At 34.7% G+C, this 19,781-nt stretch overlaps 4 protein-coding genes across 4 annotated transcripts; all 4 read left to right on the forward strand.

Annotated features, from left to right (window-relative positions):
- Positions 1 to 2,027: 2,027 nt before the first annotated feature.
- Positions 2,028 to 5,240, forward strand: LOC136230027 (probable LRR receptor-like serine/threonine-protein kinase At4g37250). The gene is made up of 2 exons (XM_066018953.1): positions 2,028 to 3,914; positions 4,413 to 5,240. Exons 1-2 carry the CDS (start codon positions 2,330 to 2,332, stop codon positions 5,105 to 5,107), a joined length of 2,280 nt encoding a protein of 759 aa, XP_065875025.1. The 5' UTR covers positions 2,028 to 2,329; the 3' UTR covers positions 5,108 to 5,240.
- Positions 5,241 to 6,962: 1,722 nt separating this feature from the next.
- On the forward strand, positions 6,963 to 9,731 carry LOC136231155 (microtubule-associated protein RP/EB family member 1C). The gene is made up of 6 exons (XM_066020446.1): positions 6,963 to 7,162; positions 7,262 to 7,417; positions 7,562 to 7,665; positions 8,614 to 8,830; positions 8,911 to 9,024; positions 9,113 to 9,731. Exons 1-6 carry the CDS (start codon positions 7,055 to 7,057, stop codon positions 9,392 to 9,394), a joined length of 981 nt encoding a protein of 326 aa, XP_065876518.1. The 5' UTR covers positions 6,963 to 7,054; the 3' UTR covers positions 9,395 to 9,731.
- A 137-nt stretch (positions 9,732 to 9,868) lies between these two features.
- LOC136231156 (uncharacterized) lies at positions 9,869 to 11,607 on the forward strand. Its single transcript, XM_066020447.1, has 2 exons — positions 9,869 to 10,993; positions 11,080 to 11,607. The coding sequence occupies exons 1-2, from the start codon at positions 10,973 to 10,975 to the stop codon at positions 11,305 to 11,307; spliced, it is 249 nt and encodes an 82-aa protein (XP_065876519.1). The 5' UTR covers positions 9,869 to 10,972; the 3' UTR covers positions 11,308 to 11,607.
- Positions 11,608 to 14,232: 2,625 nt separating this feature from the next.
- LOC136230923 (ADP-ribosylation factor 1-like) lies at positions 14,233 to 16,495 on the forward strand. Its single transcript, XM_066020134.1, has 5 exons — positions 14,233 to 14,487; positions 14,577 to 14,647; positions 15,784 to 15,903; positions 15,985 to 16,185; positions 16,267 to 16,495. The coding sequence occupies exons 1-5, from the start codon at positions 14,340 to 14,342 to the stop codon at positions 16,270 to 16,272; spliced, it is 546 nt and encodes a 181-aa protein (XP_065876206.1). The 5' UTR covers positions 14,233 to 14,339; the 3' UTR covers positions 16,273 to 16,495.
- Positions 16,496 to 19,781: the final 3,286 nt, after the last annotated feature.

Raw genomic sequence — 19,781 nt, forward strand, 5'->3', positions numbered from 1 at the left:
AATCAGGTGTGTAGGTTGAGGAAATCACTGTATGGTCTGCGCCAAGTAGGGCGAGAATGGAACAAGAAGCTTACTTCATCAATCAAACAGATGGGATTCAATCAATCAACAGCAGATCCTTCTCTGTTTACATCAGCTATTGATCAAAACATATACATCGTCCTGCTCATCTATGTTGATGATTTAATTGTCACAGGGAACTCAATGCAGCATATCAACTTTGTCAAACAAGGTCTGGATTCACTTTTCAGCATAAAAGACCTTGGCCCTATTCATTACTTTCTGGGATTCGAGTTTGCTCGAAACTCCAAAGGATTGCACATGTCCCAATGCAAATATACCCTCAAATTGCTTCATGACACACAATTTCTCACTTGTAAACCAGCCTCATCCCCAGCATTACCAAACCATAAACGCAACCCCAAAGCAGAACCACTCACAAACATTACTAGCTATCGCCAATTGATTGGTAAAATGCTATACATAACCCACACCAGACTAGACCTCTCATACATTGTGAACCAACTGTCTCAGCACCTATCTGATCCAACTACTGATGATCTTCTTCGAGCACACAGAGTGCTCAGATATCTCAAAGGCACAATTGGCCTAGGTCTCCTTTTCCCTGTTGAGAGTACACTTCAACTTCAGGCTTTCATCGACTCTGATTGGGCCTCCTGCCCAGAATCCAGGCGATCCCTCACTGGTTATGTGGTATTCCTTGGCATCTCCCCTGTCTCTTGGCGCTCTAAAAAGCAAAATACCATTTCACGGTCATCATCGGAGGCAGAATATCGTGCCATGGCGTCCACTTCCTGCGAACTGCACTGGCTCACATATCTGTTGCGAGATTTTCTTGTACACTCTCCATCGGCCTTGCTATTTTGTGATAATCAATCGGCCTAACACATTGCACAGAATCCGGTGTTCCACGAGCGGACAAAACACATAGACATTGATTGCCATGTGATCCGTGAACGAGTTCAGTCAGGCATAATTCGCTTAATGCCTATCTCCTCAGCGCTCCAATTAGCGGATTTGTTCACCAAAGCTCAGCATTCGCCCCATCTGCGTTTCCTATTATCCAAACTTGGCTTGTTTAATCTGTACCAAGTCAAGTTTGAGGGAGGCTAATGAATTCAGATCAATTGCCTCTTTCTCCCTGTCCTCTATTTACCTTTCTAGGGTTTCTAACGGTAACCCCCAATTTTCAAATACCTTCTAGAAACATTTCACTTATCCTTACCATACACCCCACCGTACCTCATCTACCCTCACCAGTTCATCACACCATCCATTTGCATCAGAATCACCGTACCTATTAATGTGGAGATCGACCAAGGACTGAATGCCACCTCATGGAATTTGTTATCCTCCATCTGCAATTTGTTATTGTCATTACCTGTAACCGTCTTTCCTATTTTGTCATGTTGCTTTTCTACCTTTCTATATATTGTAATGGCTGCTTTTCCTTCTTCTTTAATGAGAATTACAGAGAAAGATATTTCACAATCTTTCCTCATTCATCTTCTTAGAAAGTCACACAAAATCAGTCTAGATATGTAGTAGGTTGAGTAAATGTGTTAAATATGTAAATGAGCCTCCAATTTGACTTAGTTTTATAATTTTCCCTTAACAATGGAGTATTGATGTCAAATTTGTCGCAAATTCATTTACCGACTTAGACTAAACTTTCAATCCATAAATATAATTTTTGTTATTTTGTTCACAGCATGACCCCTTTAGATCTCCATTGGATACATAGACTAAGTCCAAATCAAAATACAAGGGCTTAGTGAAAAATTGAAGCAAATACGTGTACCAAAATATGGATTTTTGCCGGTGAGTAGGTGATCAACTTTTTACCATGAAATGCCAAAAGAATGACCGGGAAAAAATTGGTAGCCAAAAGGAGTAGAATATTAATAGAGATTTGCAAAGTCAATCTAATCTAGTAGTAGTAGTAGTTGCTGCAGTGATGAATGATAATAACTTTTCAAACTCCACCTGGATCTCTTATACTTCAAAAGATGCTCTTCTTGTCCCCCATTTCTTATTATTTCTTTCTTCAAATTACTAGTAAAGTTGTAAGATCAATTATATAAATCTAATCTTATAATTTAATTTGTTTATTGTCCGAAGTTCCCAGAATAGGGATTTTGTAAGAGAAGTTTTGTTTTGTGAGCTGTGTTATGTCTCTTATTTTTTAACTTATTCTTATCACATGGCTTCATAAATCTCACTTTACACCTCTTTCTTCTCTCTCTTTCTCTCACTTTCTCACACTTTCACTATTTTTCTTAGAGAGAGAGTGAGATATGTGGAAATTATGATCAGCTTTCAAAGGGTAAGCAACCATTTATGGTGGCTTGTTCTTTCCCTTCTTCTTCTCCATTCTTTTGGCTTAAACACTGATGGGATTCTTTTATTTTCTTTCAAATACTCTATTTTAAGTGACCCTCTTCATGTTCTTGATTCTTGGAATTATTATGATGAAACTCCTTGTTCTTGGAATGGTGTTTCTTGTGGATTTTCAGGTTTAGATTATTCTCTTCTTCGTGTTACTTCCTTATCTCTCCCCAATTCTCAACTTCTTGGCTCAATTCCTGCTGATCTTGGCATGATTGAAAACCTTCAAACTCTTGATCTTTCTAACAATTCACTCAATGGGTCTTTGCCTTTTTCACTTTTTAATTCAACCCAGCTTCGGTTTCTTGATTTATCCAATAATTTGTTGGCCGGAGAGATATCGGAATCTATAGGCCGGTTGCAGAATCTTCAGTTGCTTAATCTTTCCGATAATGCTTTGGCGGGAATCTTGCCTTCTACTATTACTACTCTTTCTAATCTCACTGTTGTTTCTTTGAAGAACAATTATTTCTTCGGTGCAATTCCTTCTGGGTTTCGAGTTATTCAAAGTTTGGATCTTTCTTCTAATCTCATCAATGGATCTTTACCTCGTGATTTCGGTGGTAACAATGTTCGTTACTTGAACATTTCTTATAACAGATTATCTGGGTCAATTCCATCGGAATTCGCAGCTGAAATCCCATTTAATGCCACTATAGATCTCTCATTCAACAATCTCACCGGAGAAATTCCAGATTCAACCATTTTTGTGAATCAGAAATCAGATTCTTTCACCGGAAATCCTGATCTCTGCGGCGGAGAATCAAGAAACCCATGTCCAATTCCTTCCTCCCCTACTTCTCCTCCTGCAATTGCTGCAATTCCGAGAACCATAGCTTCCGGCCCATCGGAAACCGCTCATTCCAGCGGAGACTCAGGGCTTAAACCAGGAACAATCGTCGGAATCACAGTCGGAGACATTGTCGGCGTTGCAATTCTAGGAACAATTTTCTTCTACGTTTACCAGTTAAAGAGAAGAAAAAAAGTCGAAAACACAGTGAAAAAAGAAGCAAATAGCGCAAAGGATGAAACTTTTTCGTCCTCTTCATCGGAATCAAAAGGGTTCACGAGATGGTCATGTTTACGGAAGAGGGGAGATAATGAGGAAGACACCGATGATTCAACCAGTTCTGAAAACGACGACGTAGTAGACCCAAAAAGTCAACAAAATCAAGAGCAGAATAAAGCAGGGACATTAGTGACCGTTGACGGAGAAAAAGAGCTTGAGCTTGAAACTTTACTTAAAGCATCGGCTTATATTCTGGGTGCTACTGGTTCAAGTATAATGTACAAGGCGGTGCTTGAAGATGGAAGTGCACTCGCGGTTCGACGAATAGGTGAGAACCACGTGGAGAGGTTCAGAGATTTCGAAACCCAGGTTCGAGTCATAGCTAAGCTGGTTCACCCAAATCTGGTTCGAATTCGAGGGTTCTACTGGGGGCTCGATGAGAAGCTCATTATTTACGATTTTGTCCCTAATGGCAGCCTGGCTAATGCTCGTTACAGTGAGTACTTCTCTTTCTTCCTCTCTTTTAGCTAATTAAGGGTCAAAATTGTCTTATTTTAATAAAATTACTGTTTAAGTTGGACTAAATTGATCTGGCTGCCAAAGTTTAAGGGTGATTTGGGTCTTTAATTCTTCTTCACGGCTTTCATTTTCTCATTGGATGCGCATGTTAGCAGATTGCTAGAATTTCTGCTAGTGTGTACAGTACACTGCAGACTTTGACGGTGGAGTAGTTGCAACTGAAAATCTTTGTTTTTAATGTATGGCCCAGTGAACAGAAAGGTCAACTACTGAATGATGTGGTCATTTTTGTAATCGTTCGCACTACGGCGTCCGATAGCGATATACGTTACTATACCCGTATTTACATACTTTCCCCCACAGAAAGCGACTGGCCTGGAGGGGGATCTCTTTTTGCCAGTTTTTTACTTAATTTAGTAATCAGTGATCTGATTATTCTGCTAAGTACTAACATGCGCTTTGGTGTTTGTTTCAGGAAAAGTGGGCTCTTCCCCTTCTTCTCATTTACCATGGGACGCCAGGCTCAAGATTGCCAAAGGAGTTGCACGTGGCCTTTGTTTCCTCCACGACAAGAAGCACGTGCATGGAAATCTAAAGCCCAGTAACATTCTTTTGGGCCCAGACATGGAGCCCAGGATCGGCGATTTCGGACTCGAAAGGCTCGTTACCGGTGATACAAGCTCTAAAGCCGGAGGCTCGACTCGTAATTTCGGTAGCAAGAGGTCGACAGCGTCTCGTGATAGTTTCCAAGACTCAACGGTCGGGCCTAGCCCGAGCCCGAGTCCAAGCCCGAGTTCGATAGGGGGTTTATCGCCTTACCTTGCACCGGAATCGCTTAGGAGCCTTAAGCCACATCCAAAATGGGATGTATATTCATTTGGGATTATATTTCTGGAGTTACTAACCGGGAAGGTAATTGTTGTAGATGAGTTGGGCCAGGGGAATAATGGGCTTGTAGTTGATGATAAAAACCGGGCTTTACGGATGGCTGACGTGTCGATTCGAGGTGAGGTGGAGGGGAAAGAAGATGCATTGCTGGCTTGTTTTAAGTTGGGGTATAGTTGTGGCTCTCCAATTCCACAAAAAAGGCCAACAATGAAAGAAGTGGTACAAGTGATAGAGAAAATCCCAAGTAGTTCATCGTCATCGTCATATTTTTATGGACACTAATGAATAAAGGATGGATGTAAATGTGGTATTGATTGACATGTAGATGTTTGTTTGAGTTGTAATTGTGTGACATGGATGGTATAGTTTTGTGTGCGACTAATCCTTTCACCTTACTAATTTTGGAATTCCTTCATACCATTTTTATTTCACCATTTCTACTTCTTTTTATTATATTTTAGTTTATTGTTAATTTTTAATTATAGAATAAGGAATCTGCATTATTCGGATATATATATATATATATATATATATATATATATATATATATATATATATATATATATAAAATTATATCGGATGCAATCACAAATTTGTGGATGAAAGTTGGAACGATACTAAAGCTGAAGAGGATAGACATGTTGTTGCATTTACGTTTTTTTTATTAAAGAGAAGCGTCTTTCGAGAAATTATACTATGTTCTCATAGTTTCAAGTGAACATTTTATAATAATCAATGAGTATACTTCTTTTGTTTCGGATGGATCTTGCAACAAATTTTAAAAATAATGTGTTGTCTCTACTTATTTCATTACAGGTCTACAAATGAAGTATCTTCATTGATTGTTAATTTTAAATAGAATGTCTACCTGGAACTATGGGAGCATTATACAAATTCTTGATCTTTGGCATAGAAAACATCCATACTATAGGGTTTTAACATAATATTTTACTAAAAATGATTAGTGTAAGGATTTTTTTATTGTATAATTATCATATTTTCATTGATGAGATCAAATAGACCAGAATCATAATATAATTCTTTATGAAACCATATTCTCGAAACTAGGGTGAATACGAATCTTGGAGAGTTGGAATTTGATTGAATATCCAAATAAAAATATATATAATTGAATTTAATCGTTGACTTTTTCTTTTGAGCCAAATCGAATTGTATTGTTGACTTACATGAAATAAAATTCTTAAGATTTCGAAATTCTTACATTACTAAGTAAATATATTGGAGATTTTTTGAAAGGTACCAAATATCTAAATGAAAATATCCAAAATCGAATTATACGTTAGACTTTAATTATATATAATTTTGGAGATTTTGAAATTCAGATGGAACCAATTAGGCTTGTTAATGGGCAGGGTTGGGGATGGGGCGAGCTATTCCATCCCCATTACAACCCATCCCCATCCCACTAAGATAAATAGATAGAGATAAATTTATACTCATCCCGGCTGTAGATACCCACTCCATTTTGTTAGTTTTTTAAATTGATATTCAGTATATTTAATTTGCTAATTATAATAGTTAAACAACAATTATAATACAAACTCACAATTAAAATTTATATATTTATTTATAGATATTCAAACTTTTTCTACCATTCCATATAAAATTTAAAGATAAAATTACCTATATTTAAAATTATTTTTTTTATTTAAATTTATTTTGGATTTATATAAAATATATTATTGATCTTTAAATTTGAAAGTGTAACAAATATGTTAAATTATAAATTAATTAATAAATGATACAAATTATTAATAGTATATATTAATGGATATCTGCATAATTAACCCTAACATTAATGAGTTGGAGATAGCTATTGCCATTTCATACCCATCGACCCTAACAAAATATATATTGGAAATTTTCCGATCCTAATGAAGCAAGATCTAATGGATATTATCCGTCCCATTGACAGTAGAACCAATCTTGCCTCTACCCACAACACACCTATCAAATCCCTCCCCAAAAACCGGCTAAGATCTGCTTGGATTTTGGGTTTCTATAAATTGGGCTGTAGGCCCAATGACCGCTTATTGGGTACCCGAATTAGCTGGATGTTAACGGCTCCTTATTTTTGAACTGAAAAAATCCCGCTCCTCTCAAGTTTTAAATTCTATCCCTCTCTTCCCTACAAAGACAAACTGCTCTCTCTCTCTCTCTCTCTCTCTCAATTACTACAGTCACAAGCGTAGCAATCTGAAATTGGAGATGGCAACGAATATAGGGATGATGGATGCTGCATATTTTGTAGGAAGATCTGAAATCCTCTCTTGGATCAATTCCTCTCTCCAACTCAGTCTCTCGAAAGTTGAAGAGGTTTCTCTTCTAATTTCTTCTTTTACTTTTCCTCTGTGTTGTTTTTTGTGTTTCATTGAATGATTTCTAAATGCCTCTGTTCGGATCTATGAAATTTAGGCCTGCACCGGTGCAGTTCACTGTCAGCTAATGGACGCTGCTCATCCAGGAATGGTGCCTATGCACAAAGTCAATTTTGACGCGAAGAGTGAGTACGAAATGATCCAGAACTACAAAGTCCTTCAAGATGTCTTCAATAAACTTAAAATCACAAAGGTTTGCTAAATTTCGTGATTTCTGATTATGTGCGGAACAAATTTCACTTTAGGCATAATCACATTTGTTCTAGTTTTGTCTCTCACTCTCTCTGTAATTCTTTTTATTGATTTGGATTCTTGTTGTGGATCTTTTTCCTTTTAGCATATTGAAGTGAATAAACTCATAAAAGGAAGGCCGCTTGATAATTTGGAGTTCATGCAGTGGATGAAGCGATACTGCGATTCTGTCAATGGAGGAACTCTCGAGTAATTCAGCCTAAGATCTTTCTCTTGTTCTTTACTTTTCGCTGATTTTTTTAACCTATTAATCTCTTATTTTTTCTTTAGCTTATTGTTGTCTGCTTGTGAGATAGGAACTAAGATCAATTGTTTTGCCGCAAGAAGAATTTCTCGCTATTTTTCCATTTGATAAACTGTTCTGTTTTTGTATCTTCAATGTTTCTGTTTTTGTTCTGTCAAATATTATCATGAAATAGTGCCCTGCTACCTTTGAATGTATGTAAGCTGTATAACTTTTAGGTTTCATTCTTGAGTTTATCGTTGATCAATTAATTTGCAAGATCTGTTCAGTGTGTGGCACTTATGGAACTGAAATGCTTGAATATTGAATTTATATTGGGAAAAAAGGAGTAAATGGTGTTAATGTTGATTTTCATTCGTGTTCGATGTCGGTTCTTTTAGTGCCTGCTATCTTGAGTATGTGTAAGTTGTAGAACTTTTAGATTCCATGCTCGAGTTAATGTATGTAAGTTTAGTGCCTGCTATCTTGAATATATCTAAGTTGTAGAACTTTTAGATTCCATGTTGTGTGGCAAATAGGGAACTGAAATGCTTGAATTTTGAATTTATATTGGGCAAAGAGGAGTAAATGGTGGTAATGTTGATTTTCATTTGTGGCTCTAATTATGATGTCGATGTCGGTTCTTTCAATTTGAACTTTAGCACCTTTTCTTGTTTCTATTTCGTTATACACACGCGCACATACAGAAACGTTATTCATCGTAAACCTGATTTTTTAAACACTTGCTGATTGTCCATAAGAAATGAAAGCTATACATTTAGCTTCGTGTTCATAATCCTTCCGTAGCATAGTACTCCGTGAAATCCTGAAAAGTTATCAGTAGATATCCAGTTATGATTATGCTTAGAACGGTTCAAAGTCTTATTGAGATATATATCTGTTCTTGTGGTTAGTTACAATCCATTGGAAAGGAGAGAAACTAGCAAGGGAGGGAAAGAAGTGGCCAAGAAATGTCAACAATCTCAATCATCAGCCAAGGGTTCAGCAGCTGCCCCCAGACCACAGTCCTCCCATAATGCTCGAAGAACTGATGCATCTTCTGTCAACACAAATCCTCCTGCAAAAGCTTCAAAACCGCCCCCTAGTTCAGTGCCTGCATATGATCAAAAGGTAAAAATTGTTAAAAAAAAAATGAAAGCTCCTCAATGGTAATGTCCTCAAACCTAAACTCTATATAATTTCATTTGCAGATCACAGAATTGAAGCTATCAGTGGACAGCCTTGAGAAGGAGAGGGATTTCTACTTTGGAAAGCTGAGAGATATTGAGATATTGTGCCAAAGTCCTGCTATACAAAGCCTTTCTGTAATGTTCCTTAACATTTATGGAAAAATAGATGACATTATCTTATGAACTATCAAAAAGTGCTAAACTGTTTAAATCAACCCTGCAGGCTGTTGCAGCAATAAAAAAGATCCTATATGCTACAGATGATGATGCATCAGTAGTCGCAGAAGCTCAAGCCATGCTATCCGGCCTTGAGAAAGAAGGAGATCATCTAAGTCCTATAGCTGAGGTATCATCAGAGGAAAAAATGAGTGCTGATTGTCAAAAGAGAAAGAACATATTGAACGTGGATGTTGAAGCCACAGGCATCACAATACTGTCGCCAAGACAAAGGCTTTCTGATGCTACTGATGTCCATTGCAGTGGGTCACCTCTTATGACTTACTGATAAAATCTATATAGTTAGAGGCATAACCCAATAGTTATTGGATCATGTTGCTTTGTGTGCCTTGAATTTCTTCTATGGTTACATCTGTAACTCAAAGTAATGCAGGACATACAGTAAGCAACTTATTATACTACAGGCCCAAGTATATTTTTCCCTAGTTCTTTCTTATTATTGTCGCTTTAAGAAATAACATTTAGATATTGTTCTGGTTGGCAATTGTTGGAGTTGCCTTTCTTTGATGTTTCCAGTGGAAGTATAATGGAGCCACTGATTGATGATGTGCTGGAATTATGATATGATAATATTGGCACCTCCGTATCTCTTGTTTTCTTTTTAATTGTGTTCCGCGTATGTATGTTTGATGTTACCGAGTTGATTTCTCGTCGGAGCTCCACCAGAGTGCTGTTGGGTTCTGCCGGGGGACTCCGATGTTAAAGTCAGTAAAGTGTATAAATGGATAAAAAAAAAGTACAAAGGAATAGTATTGGAAAGTATCTACCTCAATAGCTTGGGGTGCAAATCTATTTATACAAGATTTATGCCTCATTAATGATGGTAACTGAGTTCATGGGTTTTTACTTGTCTTTAATGATGTCGGTTTTCCCAAGAAAAGGCGGCGTGATCTCTTGGCGGATGTGTCGATACCTGACGGATGTATAGATACGTGACGGTGTATCCTCTTTATTGTGTTTGACCATCTGAGGCGTATCCAGGGCTCCATTGACCCGTCAGGTTCTACAGCTTGCTTCGTACGCCTTTATTCTGGCATATCTCCGATTCGCTGTCGTTTGGTTAATTTCCATTTCGGTCCTCCGATAATATCTAGATGTTATCAATGTTAGATACTTTACATTATTTAATTAGAGCTACATGATTTTTATATGTTAGACAATCTTTATCTTTTTGAGGCAATTTCTAGATGAAGTTAAGTTTCCATGGACATTTGATTCACATTTGGAATGATTTTGGATGTGAGTGGTGTGTGTTACATATACAACGTTGATTAATTAGGAAGATATGTGTGTTTTATATATGTAAGATGATTTTTTTTTTATAGCTTTTGGAATGGATTATGCTATTTGTTTGCATGATATTAGTCTTTCCGGATGATTATGTGTTTATGAGAAAGTGTATAGTGTGCTAAATATCTCGTATTGTTTAATTAAAACTCTTTATATACAGGAGATAATTTTCGTCTTTAATGTTGTAATATGATATAAATGTCGATCGTAAAAAAAAAAAACTAAAGTTAGTATATGATGATTGAGCATCCTGAATTAGAATTACTAAACATTTGTGAGCCAATTTGGAGAGGCTATGTATATCCACACTGCTTACATGTGGCTAATAAGGTAGCAAAATGTAAAGCCATAAAACTTAATAATAGTGTGACATTTGGAGAAGTTAACATGAGACAAGGCCCTCCTCAGGTTAAATAAGAGTTTCCTTATTATAACCAAGTAATGAATGGCAATCCTTCTCCAAACAAGAAATTATATAGAATCGTCTTCATGCTTATACATCTAATATACACAAACTTTGTGATTCAATCTCAAATCGATCGTTAGCCAATCCAACATGAATGCACAAATCAGAAAGGTAAGATGAAATTATACAATACACATAATTTGTTAATTGTGTTATAATTGATGGAAGTTAATAATTTGATAATGTTATAATGGCAGGACGCGGTGACAAGTAATGCAGAAGGTGAAATGGAGAAAAGGATTGAAACGGTAGATTATCGATCATCGGCAGGGCAAGGTCAAGAATTAAGGACAGTGGAGGTCATTCACCAGGTTCATGCCCCAAAGCAAACTCCTAATACTAGTGGTGGTGTGTTGGCTAGTGCTGCCGAATCCGTGGCTTCCAGTCTTCAATCAGCCCGGGATATTATCACCCGAAAACAGTGACTGCTCCAAGATTCACTAGCAGCACGACATTTTCCGTGACTAGTGAATGCTCAAGTTCGTGCCCCCATGATCTGTCAATATTAGAACATGATAGCTACAAAATTTTCCATATATGGAATCGTTGCACAGTTACATTTTTTTCTTTAATCAATTCAAATTAATTCAACTGATAAAATTTAATTTTCTGAATTTTGTACCCTTAGTTGTCTTTCTTGTTCCCATGGCATCTGATATTTTACATGGAATGTAATTTTAGTTGAAAGGTTAAATGCAACAGATGCTGCATTTAAAGCTGTGTATGTACGGTTTGATTTTATTATAAATTAACTTCAACAAGAATCTGAGAATTGGCCTATTGCTGACCCAGTATTACCCAAAACCAAAAATTTAATGAATAGAAGAAGAGTACCAATATTGGTGATGGGATGAGCAATAATTTGTCAAATAATGTTGTTCCACAATCTGCCACAATAGAATAGTTTTATGTAACTGTTTATATATTTTCACATACCATAAACAATTTGTTGTTAGGTAGAGTATCCAAATTTTTCCTAAACATTTTTTTTAGAAGTGCAAATATAGAAAATTATAAAATTTTGTCCATGACCATTTAAGGTGTAATAATTTTGGATCCAAACAGCAGCATAGTCAATCAAGTAAACCCAGTCAATATGACTTAACTTAATTTTTTTTGCATCGTTTTGGCTTCGACTCGGGGAGAAAAAAGATGCAAACCCCTAATGCACCTCACCCACATATGAGGATAGATGAGTGTGAAATTATAACCACCCTTATAAGGAGGTGATTCTCGATGACTCAAGGTGCACTAACATCCATGTGCCCCAATCCCGCGCCTCTAGGTCAAGGTAAAAGTCCAGTTTTATGGGTTCTGTTATTTGGACCTAAAATTGCTTAAAATATGGTTATTTGAGCCTAAAACTACTTCAAGTTGAAAATATTAAAAATAAAATTTTATCATTTCTTATTTTAAGAGTATATATGCTTTTTCATAAAAACATTAGAGGCTAAATTTAGACCTTATCCCTTATTGTCCTTAAACTCCACATGTTATACTAGTCTATTATTCTATTGTTAAAAATAAATTTTGGAGTTCCCAGGATTCTATTTTTGTAAAATCTTTAGTCATTCAATCCAATATTATGTTAGTCGAGATATTTTTGTTGAAAGAGTGGTTGTTGTGTTAAACCTCTTCCTAGGTTGTTAAAGATGATACTCTCTTCTAACACAGTTAGAAAAATGAAGTTTGTTTGTGAAATATGATTATCGTGTTGCTAGTAGTGCTCTTAATTGCAATGTTTCTCGTATTACCTTAAGATTTTAGGTTAGATTAGGTGTCAAGTATATAAGTATACTTCTTTAAAAGGCTCAGAATTTCCCCACCTTGATATGAGCATGGTGCATAATTTTTGATGCTCTCATGGTTTTCCGTCTATGCATAAAAAAAAATAGAGTTCTATAGTGAGTGAGTCAAGATTAAACTCAAATTTTTGCTTAAATATTTATATCTTGTTGAATTTATGCTTTAGTAACTGCTACATTATTTTTGTATTATGTTTAGAATATCTTCTTCTGTAAGTTTGATTTAGTCAGTTGCTGAAGTGGTTATTAATTCACTAATTTGTAGGAAGTGGTTATTCAACAGTTATTCTGTAACTGTTCCTATTGTATTTAAACTCAGTATCAGATCAATAATATGTACGCTTTTCACAACAAATTGAGTTGTTATCAAATCATCTCATTCATTCTCTTTTATTAAGTCTGAAATTCCAACATATCTAAACGTGGGCTTTGTGGAGTCAAAATTTAACATTTGGTGATGTTGTAGTATTAAAGAAAAAGGAATTTCCTTTTGAGAGGAGCAAGGCCAGGCCTAATGTGGCATAGACTCGCACGTGAAGGGGAGTGCTAGGATGCAAGTGTGGAAATCCTATATTGAAAGAATATGAGATGAGTAAAGAATATATTGTTGGGTCCAAACACACATCCACACAAAGAAATAATAGAGAAAAGCAATAAAGGCACACACCAATTTTAGCGTGGAAACCTCTTCAACAAGAGATAAAAAAAACCACGGGACCTGTAGGCCTCTTAAATCTCCACTATCAAATGATTACAATTTTTGAACGGACAAAACTGTAACAACCCTCGCTCTCTCACACAAACTCAAAGTCTAAGTTAGGCTCCTAGTTAACTAGCCTTAAGAATGTGGAATAAATCAACTAAAGGCCTAAAGCCTATTTGGGTAGCGATCATGAATCACTTCATTGGGATATAAAGTAGAGTCAAATGAACGTGCTAAATTTCTACCCCATACCACATTTCGTGTGAGTCCTATCGGGCTTGCAGTGTGTGTACAACATAGATCCATCATGGGATATGTTTTTAATTCCATACATTATTAATGAGGTTGCTAGAACTCGAACCCTCGACTGTTTGATCCTAGAGGCTCTGATACAATGTTATGGACCGATTGAAATAAAAGCTCCGTGATAGTTAAGGTTCAATGATATATCTTATATCAAGATCTGACGGATCTTTATATAGAGATGCGACTAGTTTTCTCATGAGCGTCAAAACTGCATTAAAATCACCTATAACACCCCAATTTTCGGGAGAAAAAGTCTTCAAATGCAACAAGTCAGTGCATAAAAAAGAGGTTCTTTGATTAGCCCAAACACGAGAAGTACCAAATAATTCAACATCAGACGAAATAAGCAAACTGATAAATCTAGGCATGAACTGATAAAGGATTGAGTTACCATTTTTGGAAAGTGATTACAAAGATTCCAATCCCAATTGCACACGGTTTTGTAAGAGAATAACAGGTGGTGGCCAGGCCACTATATGAAAAGTTAGTTTCTTTTATTCTTGTACATCATATCCTTGAAAAAGAATCTTATTCTCTTCTACTTTATCCCAAATTAATCAGCTTACATATTATGCAATCAAATATATCTATCTCTTTTTCATAAGTTTGAATTCAATCTGCTCTGAAATTAGAAGGTGGTGAAATGGGAATGACAATATCAAGGCTGATGAAGATGATGTTTGCAAAGAAAGAAATGAGGATTTTAATGGTAGGTCTTGATGCTGCTGGTAAAACTACCATTCTTTACAAGTTGAAGCTTGGAGAGATTGTTACTACCATTCCTACTATTGGTAAAGTGTTGATCTTTTATTCATTCATTAATTAATTAGGTAAATATATCTGCAGAAAATTGATTGATGTTTTGAAATGGGATCTGCAGGGTTTAATGTGGAAACTGTTGAATACAAAAATGTTAGCTTCACTGTGTGGGATGTTGGAGGCCAAGATAAGGTACTAAACAATTCAAAACATATTTATATGCTCATTTCATCTCCTTTTAATACATAATTATATGTCTAAATTTGTCAATTTTTATGGTTTAGTTTCCTGCACTTGTATTTGTACATATCTCTGGTACTCTTATTTGATGATTTTGCATACTCAATATGACACGGTTGAGTCAAACTTTCACCTAAACATGTTTTATGTTACATCAGCAAAAAAAAAAAAAAAAAAATGTGGAATGTCTAAGATTCAAGTTTATGTCTACCATAGGAGCTCGCAAACAGGCTCCGTTTATATATTCATGGACAAGGTTGATTATAATGTTCATTAACATGCTCGTGAGCAAGCTTTGTTTGATTATATTTTTAATAATAATATTTATATAAAATGACAAATGTGAAACTTAGTTTATAGGTTTCAAAACTACATAGTTTTGTGTTAAAGAAATTTCAAATGAACATTAACTAATAAACATAATTAATGAGTTGTTTGTGAGTAAAGTTTATGAACAAAATTAATGAGTTGCTTGCAAGCAAAACTCTTGAACAAATAAAGGAGCTGATCACGAACAGCTAATGAACAAAATATTGAGTTCGAGTTCGCCAATTTTCTGATGAGCCAAGTATGAGCAGCCCAAAGCTCGGCTTGGCTCGATTACAGTTCTAACCAAATGGCATTACTTGACCTATCACATACTTAACTTTATCAATTTGAAGACTTTCTACAATGGTATCAAACCAATTAAAATCATGCCACGTCAATAGTGGTGTTGATGTGGCATGATCTTAACGACCCTAGACCTGTATGGTTCGGGGCCATTTTGGACATTAGACATTCTTATTTGATGATTTGACATACTTCAATATTAACATGTCCGGCCAATAAAGGTGTAAAATTAACAAGTTTAGGTGTGCATACGTAAAAAAAAAAAAATATATATATATATAAGTTGAGATATGTAATGATATATTAAGTTGAGTAAATGGAAATTTTGCGTTGAAATTTAATCTATAAATAAGTTTATCAGGATCGAAAACAAATGTCAAGAAACCGATTGAACTAAAAGATTAAGTAGCTGATAATTTTTATTATTATTATCGGTGAAGAATACAAGTAATAAAATGTTGAATATATGTTTGTAGATACGACCATTATGGAGACATTACTTTCAGAACACTCAGGGCCTAATCTTTGTGGTGGATAGTAATGACAGGGAAAGGGTTTTAGAAGCCAGAGATGAGCTTCATCGGATGCTCAGTGAGGTATATATAAACTCTACTCTTTAACACGCATTTATATAACTAAGAAACTGCAATTTGATGTATACATTTTATGATTTACAGGACGAACTCCGGGATGCAACATTGCTAGTATTTGCAAATAAGCAAGACCTTCCAAATGCAATGACCGTTTCAGAAATAACAGATAAACTTGGCTTGCACTCACTGCGGCAGCGCCGTTGGTATATTCAAGCTGCCTGTGCTACTGCTGGGCAAGGACTCTACGAGGGTCTTGATTGGCTGTCCAGTAATATCTCTGCCAAGGCAAGTTCATTCTTTACTTAGAATAATTAATTTGTGCTGTGTTTTGATAATAATGTGTATGTATGTCTTGTTCCCTTGCAGGCTTAATTAATCAACACATGACATGACATGATCTATCTTCTAAACCTTCAATAATCCCTCTCCTGCATACCATACAAGATTGTAAACTAACTACAGATTTCTATTTTATGAAATTGACGAGTATTTATGTACCTAAACATATATGTATATTGGAATTTTGTTGGGCTCAGAACCAGCCCAAGACTAGCTTCAAATGTGACAAAATAATTGAATTGCTATGTAATTTCTTTTTTTAAGAAAAAAACCATGTATTATATGACTTATAATTGAATTATAAAATCAAAAATTTCTTGAATATCTTGAATAAAACTTTTTCATTGTTGATTGAATACAGGAAAGTTTCTAACCAGTTTCACATGAGGTAAAACTAGGTGATCAAACTTTATGAAGTTGTATTTTTAAACTTCTTAAGTGTAATTCGATAAAACATTGGAGTTAATAAGTTTTCATGAGTTTGAACGAGTTCCACATTGTCATGGAACCAATTGAACTAAAAGTTCAAGCTAATAGTTAAGACCTAACAATAGATCTTATATTAATCTCTGACACACATGAAGTGAAAAAAAGGGAAATTGATGAAATCCAAGTGTAATTTGATGAAACTTTAAATTAATGTTTTAAAATAGTTTCAATCAATTAAAACTAGTTTCATGCATTTTCACTTGAGGTAAAATTGGATAAAACTCATGTGAGATTACATTTAAACATATGGGAACTCAAATTCAATAATAGAGTTTCAATTAATAATTGAATTTTAAACATTATCAGTAACTTCGTATTTTTTTAAGAGTATAAATACTATAAAGTTCAAACTCTTATTTGAAAATTTTTATTTTATAAATTTTTAAAAGATAAATAATTTTATTAGTCATTGGCTTTTTACATAGTACAATATTTAGTCTTGGTATTTACAATAATATATTATAGGCCTAATACATTATCAGCTGAACTTACTTCCTAAACTTTACAAGTGTTTCATCAGCTTTTTAAACTTGATTATTTCGTATCACCAACTCCTTGATAAATTACATCTATAGTATCTAATTAGGTAAGTGAACTCCGTGATCTGGGTCTTCGGAAAGAGGCTTTATCGTCTGTATGGATCGTCCCTGCGCCGGGAATGGTCCCTGCGGATACTCCGACGAGCAAGACAGTCAGAGGTTCTCACCACTATTCAAAGTAACGTGCTTAAAATGGTTTTAAAGTGATTACCTCCCTTTTCTTGAATGTGAGGTATGTTTTTATAGAGGTTGCTTGGGCCTATGGGTCGTCTGCCCGATTGGGCCTATCTGCCCGAATGGGCCTGACTCGGCCTAACTCATATTCCGAATCAGTATCTAAACTTTAACATGTTTGACACTTTAGCAACAGAAATTTAATTTAATAGTTAAATAAAGGTATAGTTTGGTTGAGTTATAAAGAAGGGTATATTTTGAAGGGATAAAGTGGGGGCAAAAGGAAAAGGAGAAGCAATAACGTTGGGAGTGTGAAATATATATGTAAATGTGAAAGGTAAATGAGTAGAGAGTAGGTAAGGTTTTTGGTGGGAGAAATCAGAAGAAAAGTAAATGGCATGCTTACCATCTGCACATTCTTGTTGGATCATAAATGAACTTCTCTCACTTCTCTTATATTAAATCCCTATACCACAATATCTACATTTACCCTTAACTTTAACAACTTTCCTCCTTGTTCCTTAATTAATGTCCACATATTTAATGACACTCAAAAACTATACTTATTTGGTTCGGCAAGATGTACAACTCTTTATTTAAGAGGCGGATATGAGCGGAAATCATCCCTAAAATGATAGGGATTTAGAGAAAGAGGTTTGGAGGTCGATAACTGAAAGTTTTAATCTAAAACCAATCAAAAAATTTAAATTAAAACTCGAAAAGAATGGGTGAAAGATAGAAAAGAAGGTCACCTCTTGAAAACAAAGATCGGATCTTCAAGGATAAGTTTTGATTAAAAAAAAAAGATTATGGTTCTTACAAAGGTTCAAACTTAGGTATTTATCAAAAGACAACAAATATGAAAGAACCAAAATAGATTAGCAAAGATAAAAGTATTTAAAAAAAATGAATTCTCCGCGGGAAAGTAAACAGTGAAATCACCATAATAACTTAACATCATTTATGAAGGAATATGCTAGTATCCGAGTCTCTTTCCTAAATAAAATATGTCATCTCTCCTTATTATTCACATAGATCTTCACATTTCAAACACTCCAACTGGATTTTCCATATTCACATGACCTTGTCTTATTCGGATCTTCTCTTTTCCGTTGTAGGCATTTAGTCTTTCACGGCTATGTGTCTCTATATCAGACTTCTAAATAAAAATTGCCTGCTATATATAAGTGGTGATTTCTTATTAGATGAACTATTTCTGCACCTTAGAATAACTTTAATGGGTGTTACAAGTTTGTTATATGTAACACCTAACCATTATACTATGTAACATTGGTGTTACAATTTGTAGTGAGTTGCAAACTGAAGCAACAAACTAATTGGACCCCATTCTGCCACTATTTTTTTTTTTTTACAATCCCTTATTTTTTTTGGTTAAAAAAATTCAAACTTTACTCTAAATTATAAATTTCCTTTAAATTATAACTGATGCCTTATTTTTTAATTTACAAAACTTTTATTTTAATTTCCAAACTTCATTCCTCATTCTTTTTCATTAGTAATAATTGAATTTTTTTTTATTCTTTTAAAATTTCACGAATATAAACAGTAAGATTTTATAAATTAAATTTTTATTGGATATATATTTATATTAATAAGATTAAATTAATTATTTTATTGGGTAAAATAATTATTATTTGTATATTAATTAAATGGATATATAAAATTATATGACAAGTAGACCCTGTCAAAGTCTGAAGTAACAACGTATTATAGTGGGGTGTTTATTTATAGATGTTTCTTGTGTATATGTGGCACTTCCTTGCAACTTAGGCGTGTTGCAACCACTAATGTTGCTCTGCCACCGGTGGATCCAGGTAAGTGTCTTGTTTTATGAATTATGTTATCCTAGTCCAAAATTTTCCCCATAAAGCGCTATTTGGATCTAAAATTGCTTCTAATTGGAAACGTCAATAGTAATTTTATCATTTTTATGTAAGAGTATATATACACTTCGTGACAAACTTACACCTTCTCCCTTATTTCAAATTTAGAAGCTATTGAATTTATTTCAAAGTATGAAATTTTTTACAACTCTAAATAAGTATTCCACAAAGTTGGTTAAAAATCTCACTTGGTGGATTTGGTATTTTTCATGTTAAGGGAACAAGGTGAAGACACAAGAATTGAAAACAATATTCAGTAATGAATTTGACATTTACTATACAAAAAACATCAATAAATTTGAACTCCTAACTTCAGAATTTGAAAATAGGATAATAATTTCAATAAGTAGTACTATATATGAAAGCTAAATTATATATAACCAAATAAATGTTCAACTTACTGAATTGATGGAATCATATTATATGTACCTCAATA

The sequence above is a fragment of the Euphorbia lathyris genome, chromosome 5 (assembly GCF_963576675.1).
Source record: "Euphorbia lathyris chromosome 5, ddEupLath1.1, whole genome shotgun sequence".
Lineage (NCBI taxonomy): Eukaryota > Viridiplantae > Streptophyta > Magnoliopsida > Malpighiales > Euphorbiaceae > Euphorbia > Euphorbia lathyris.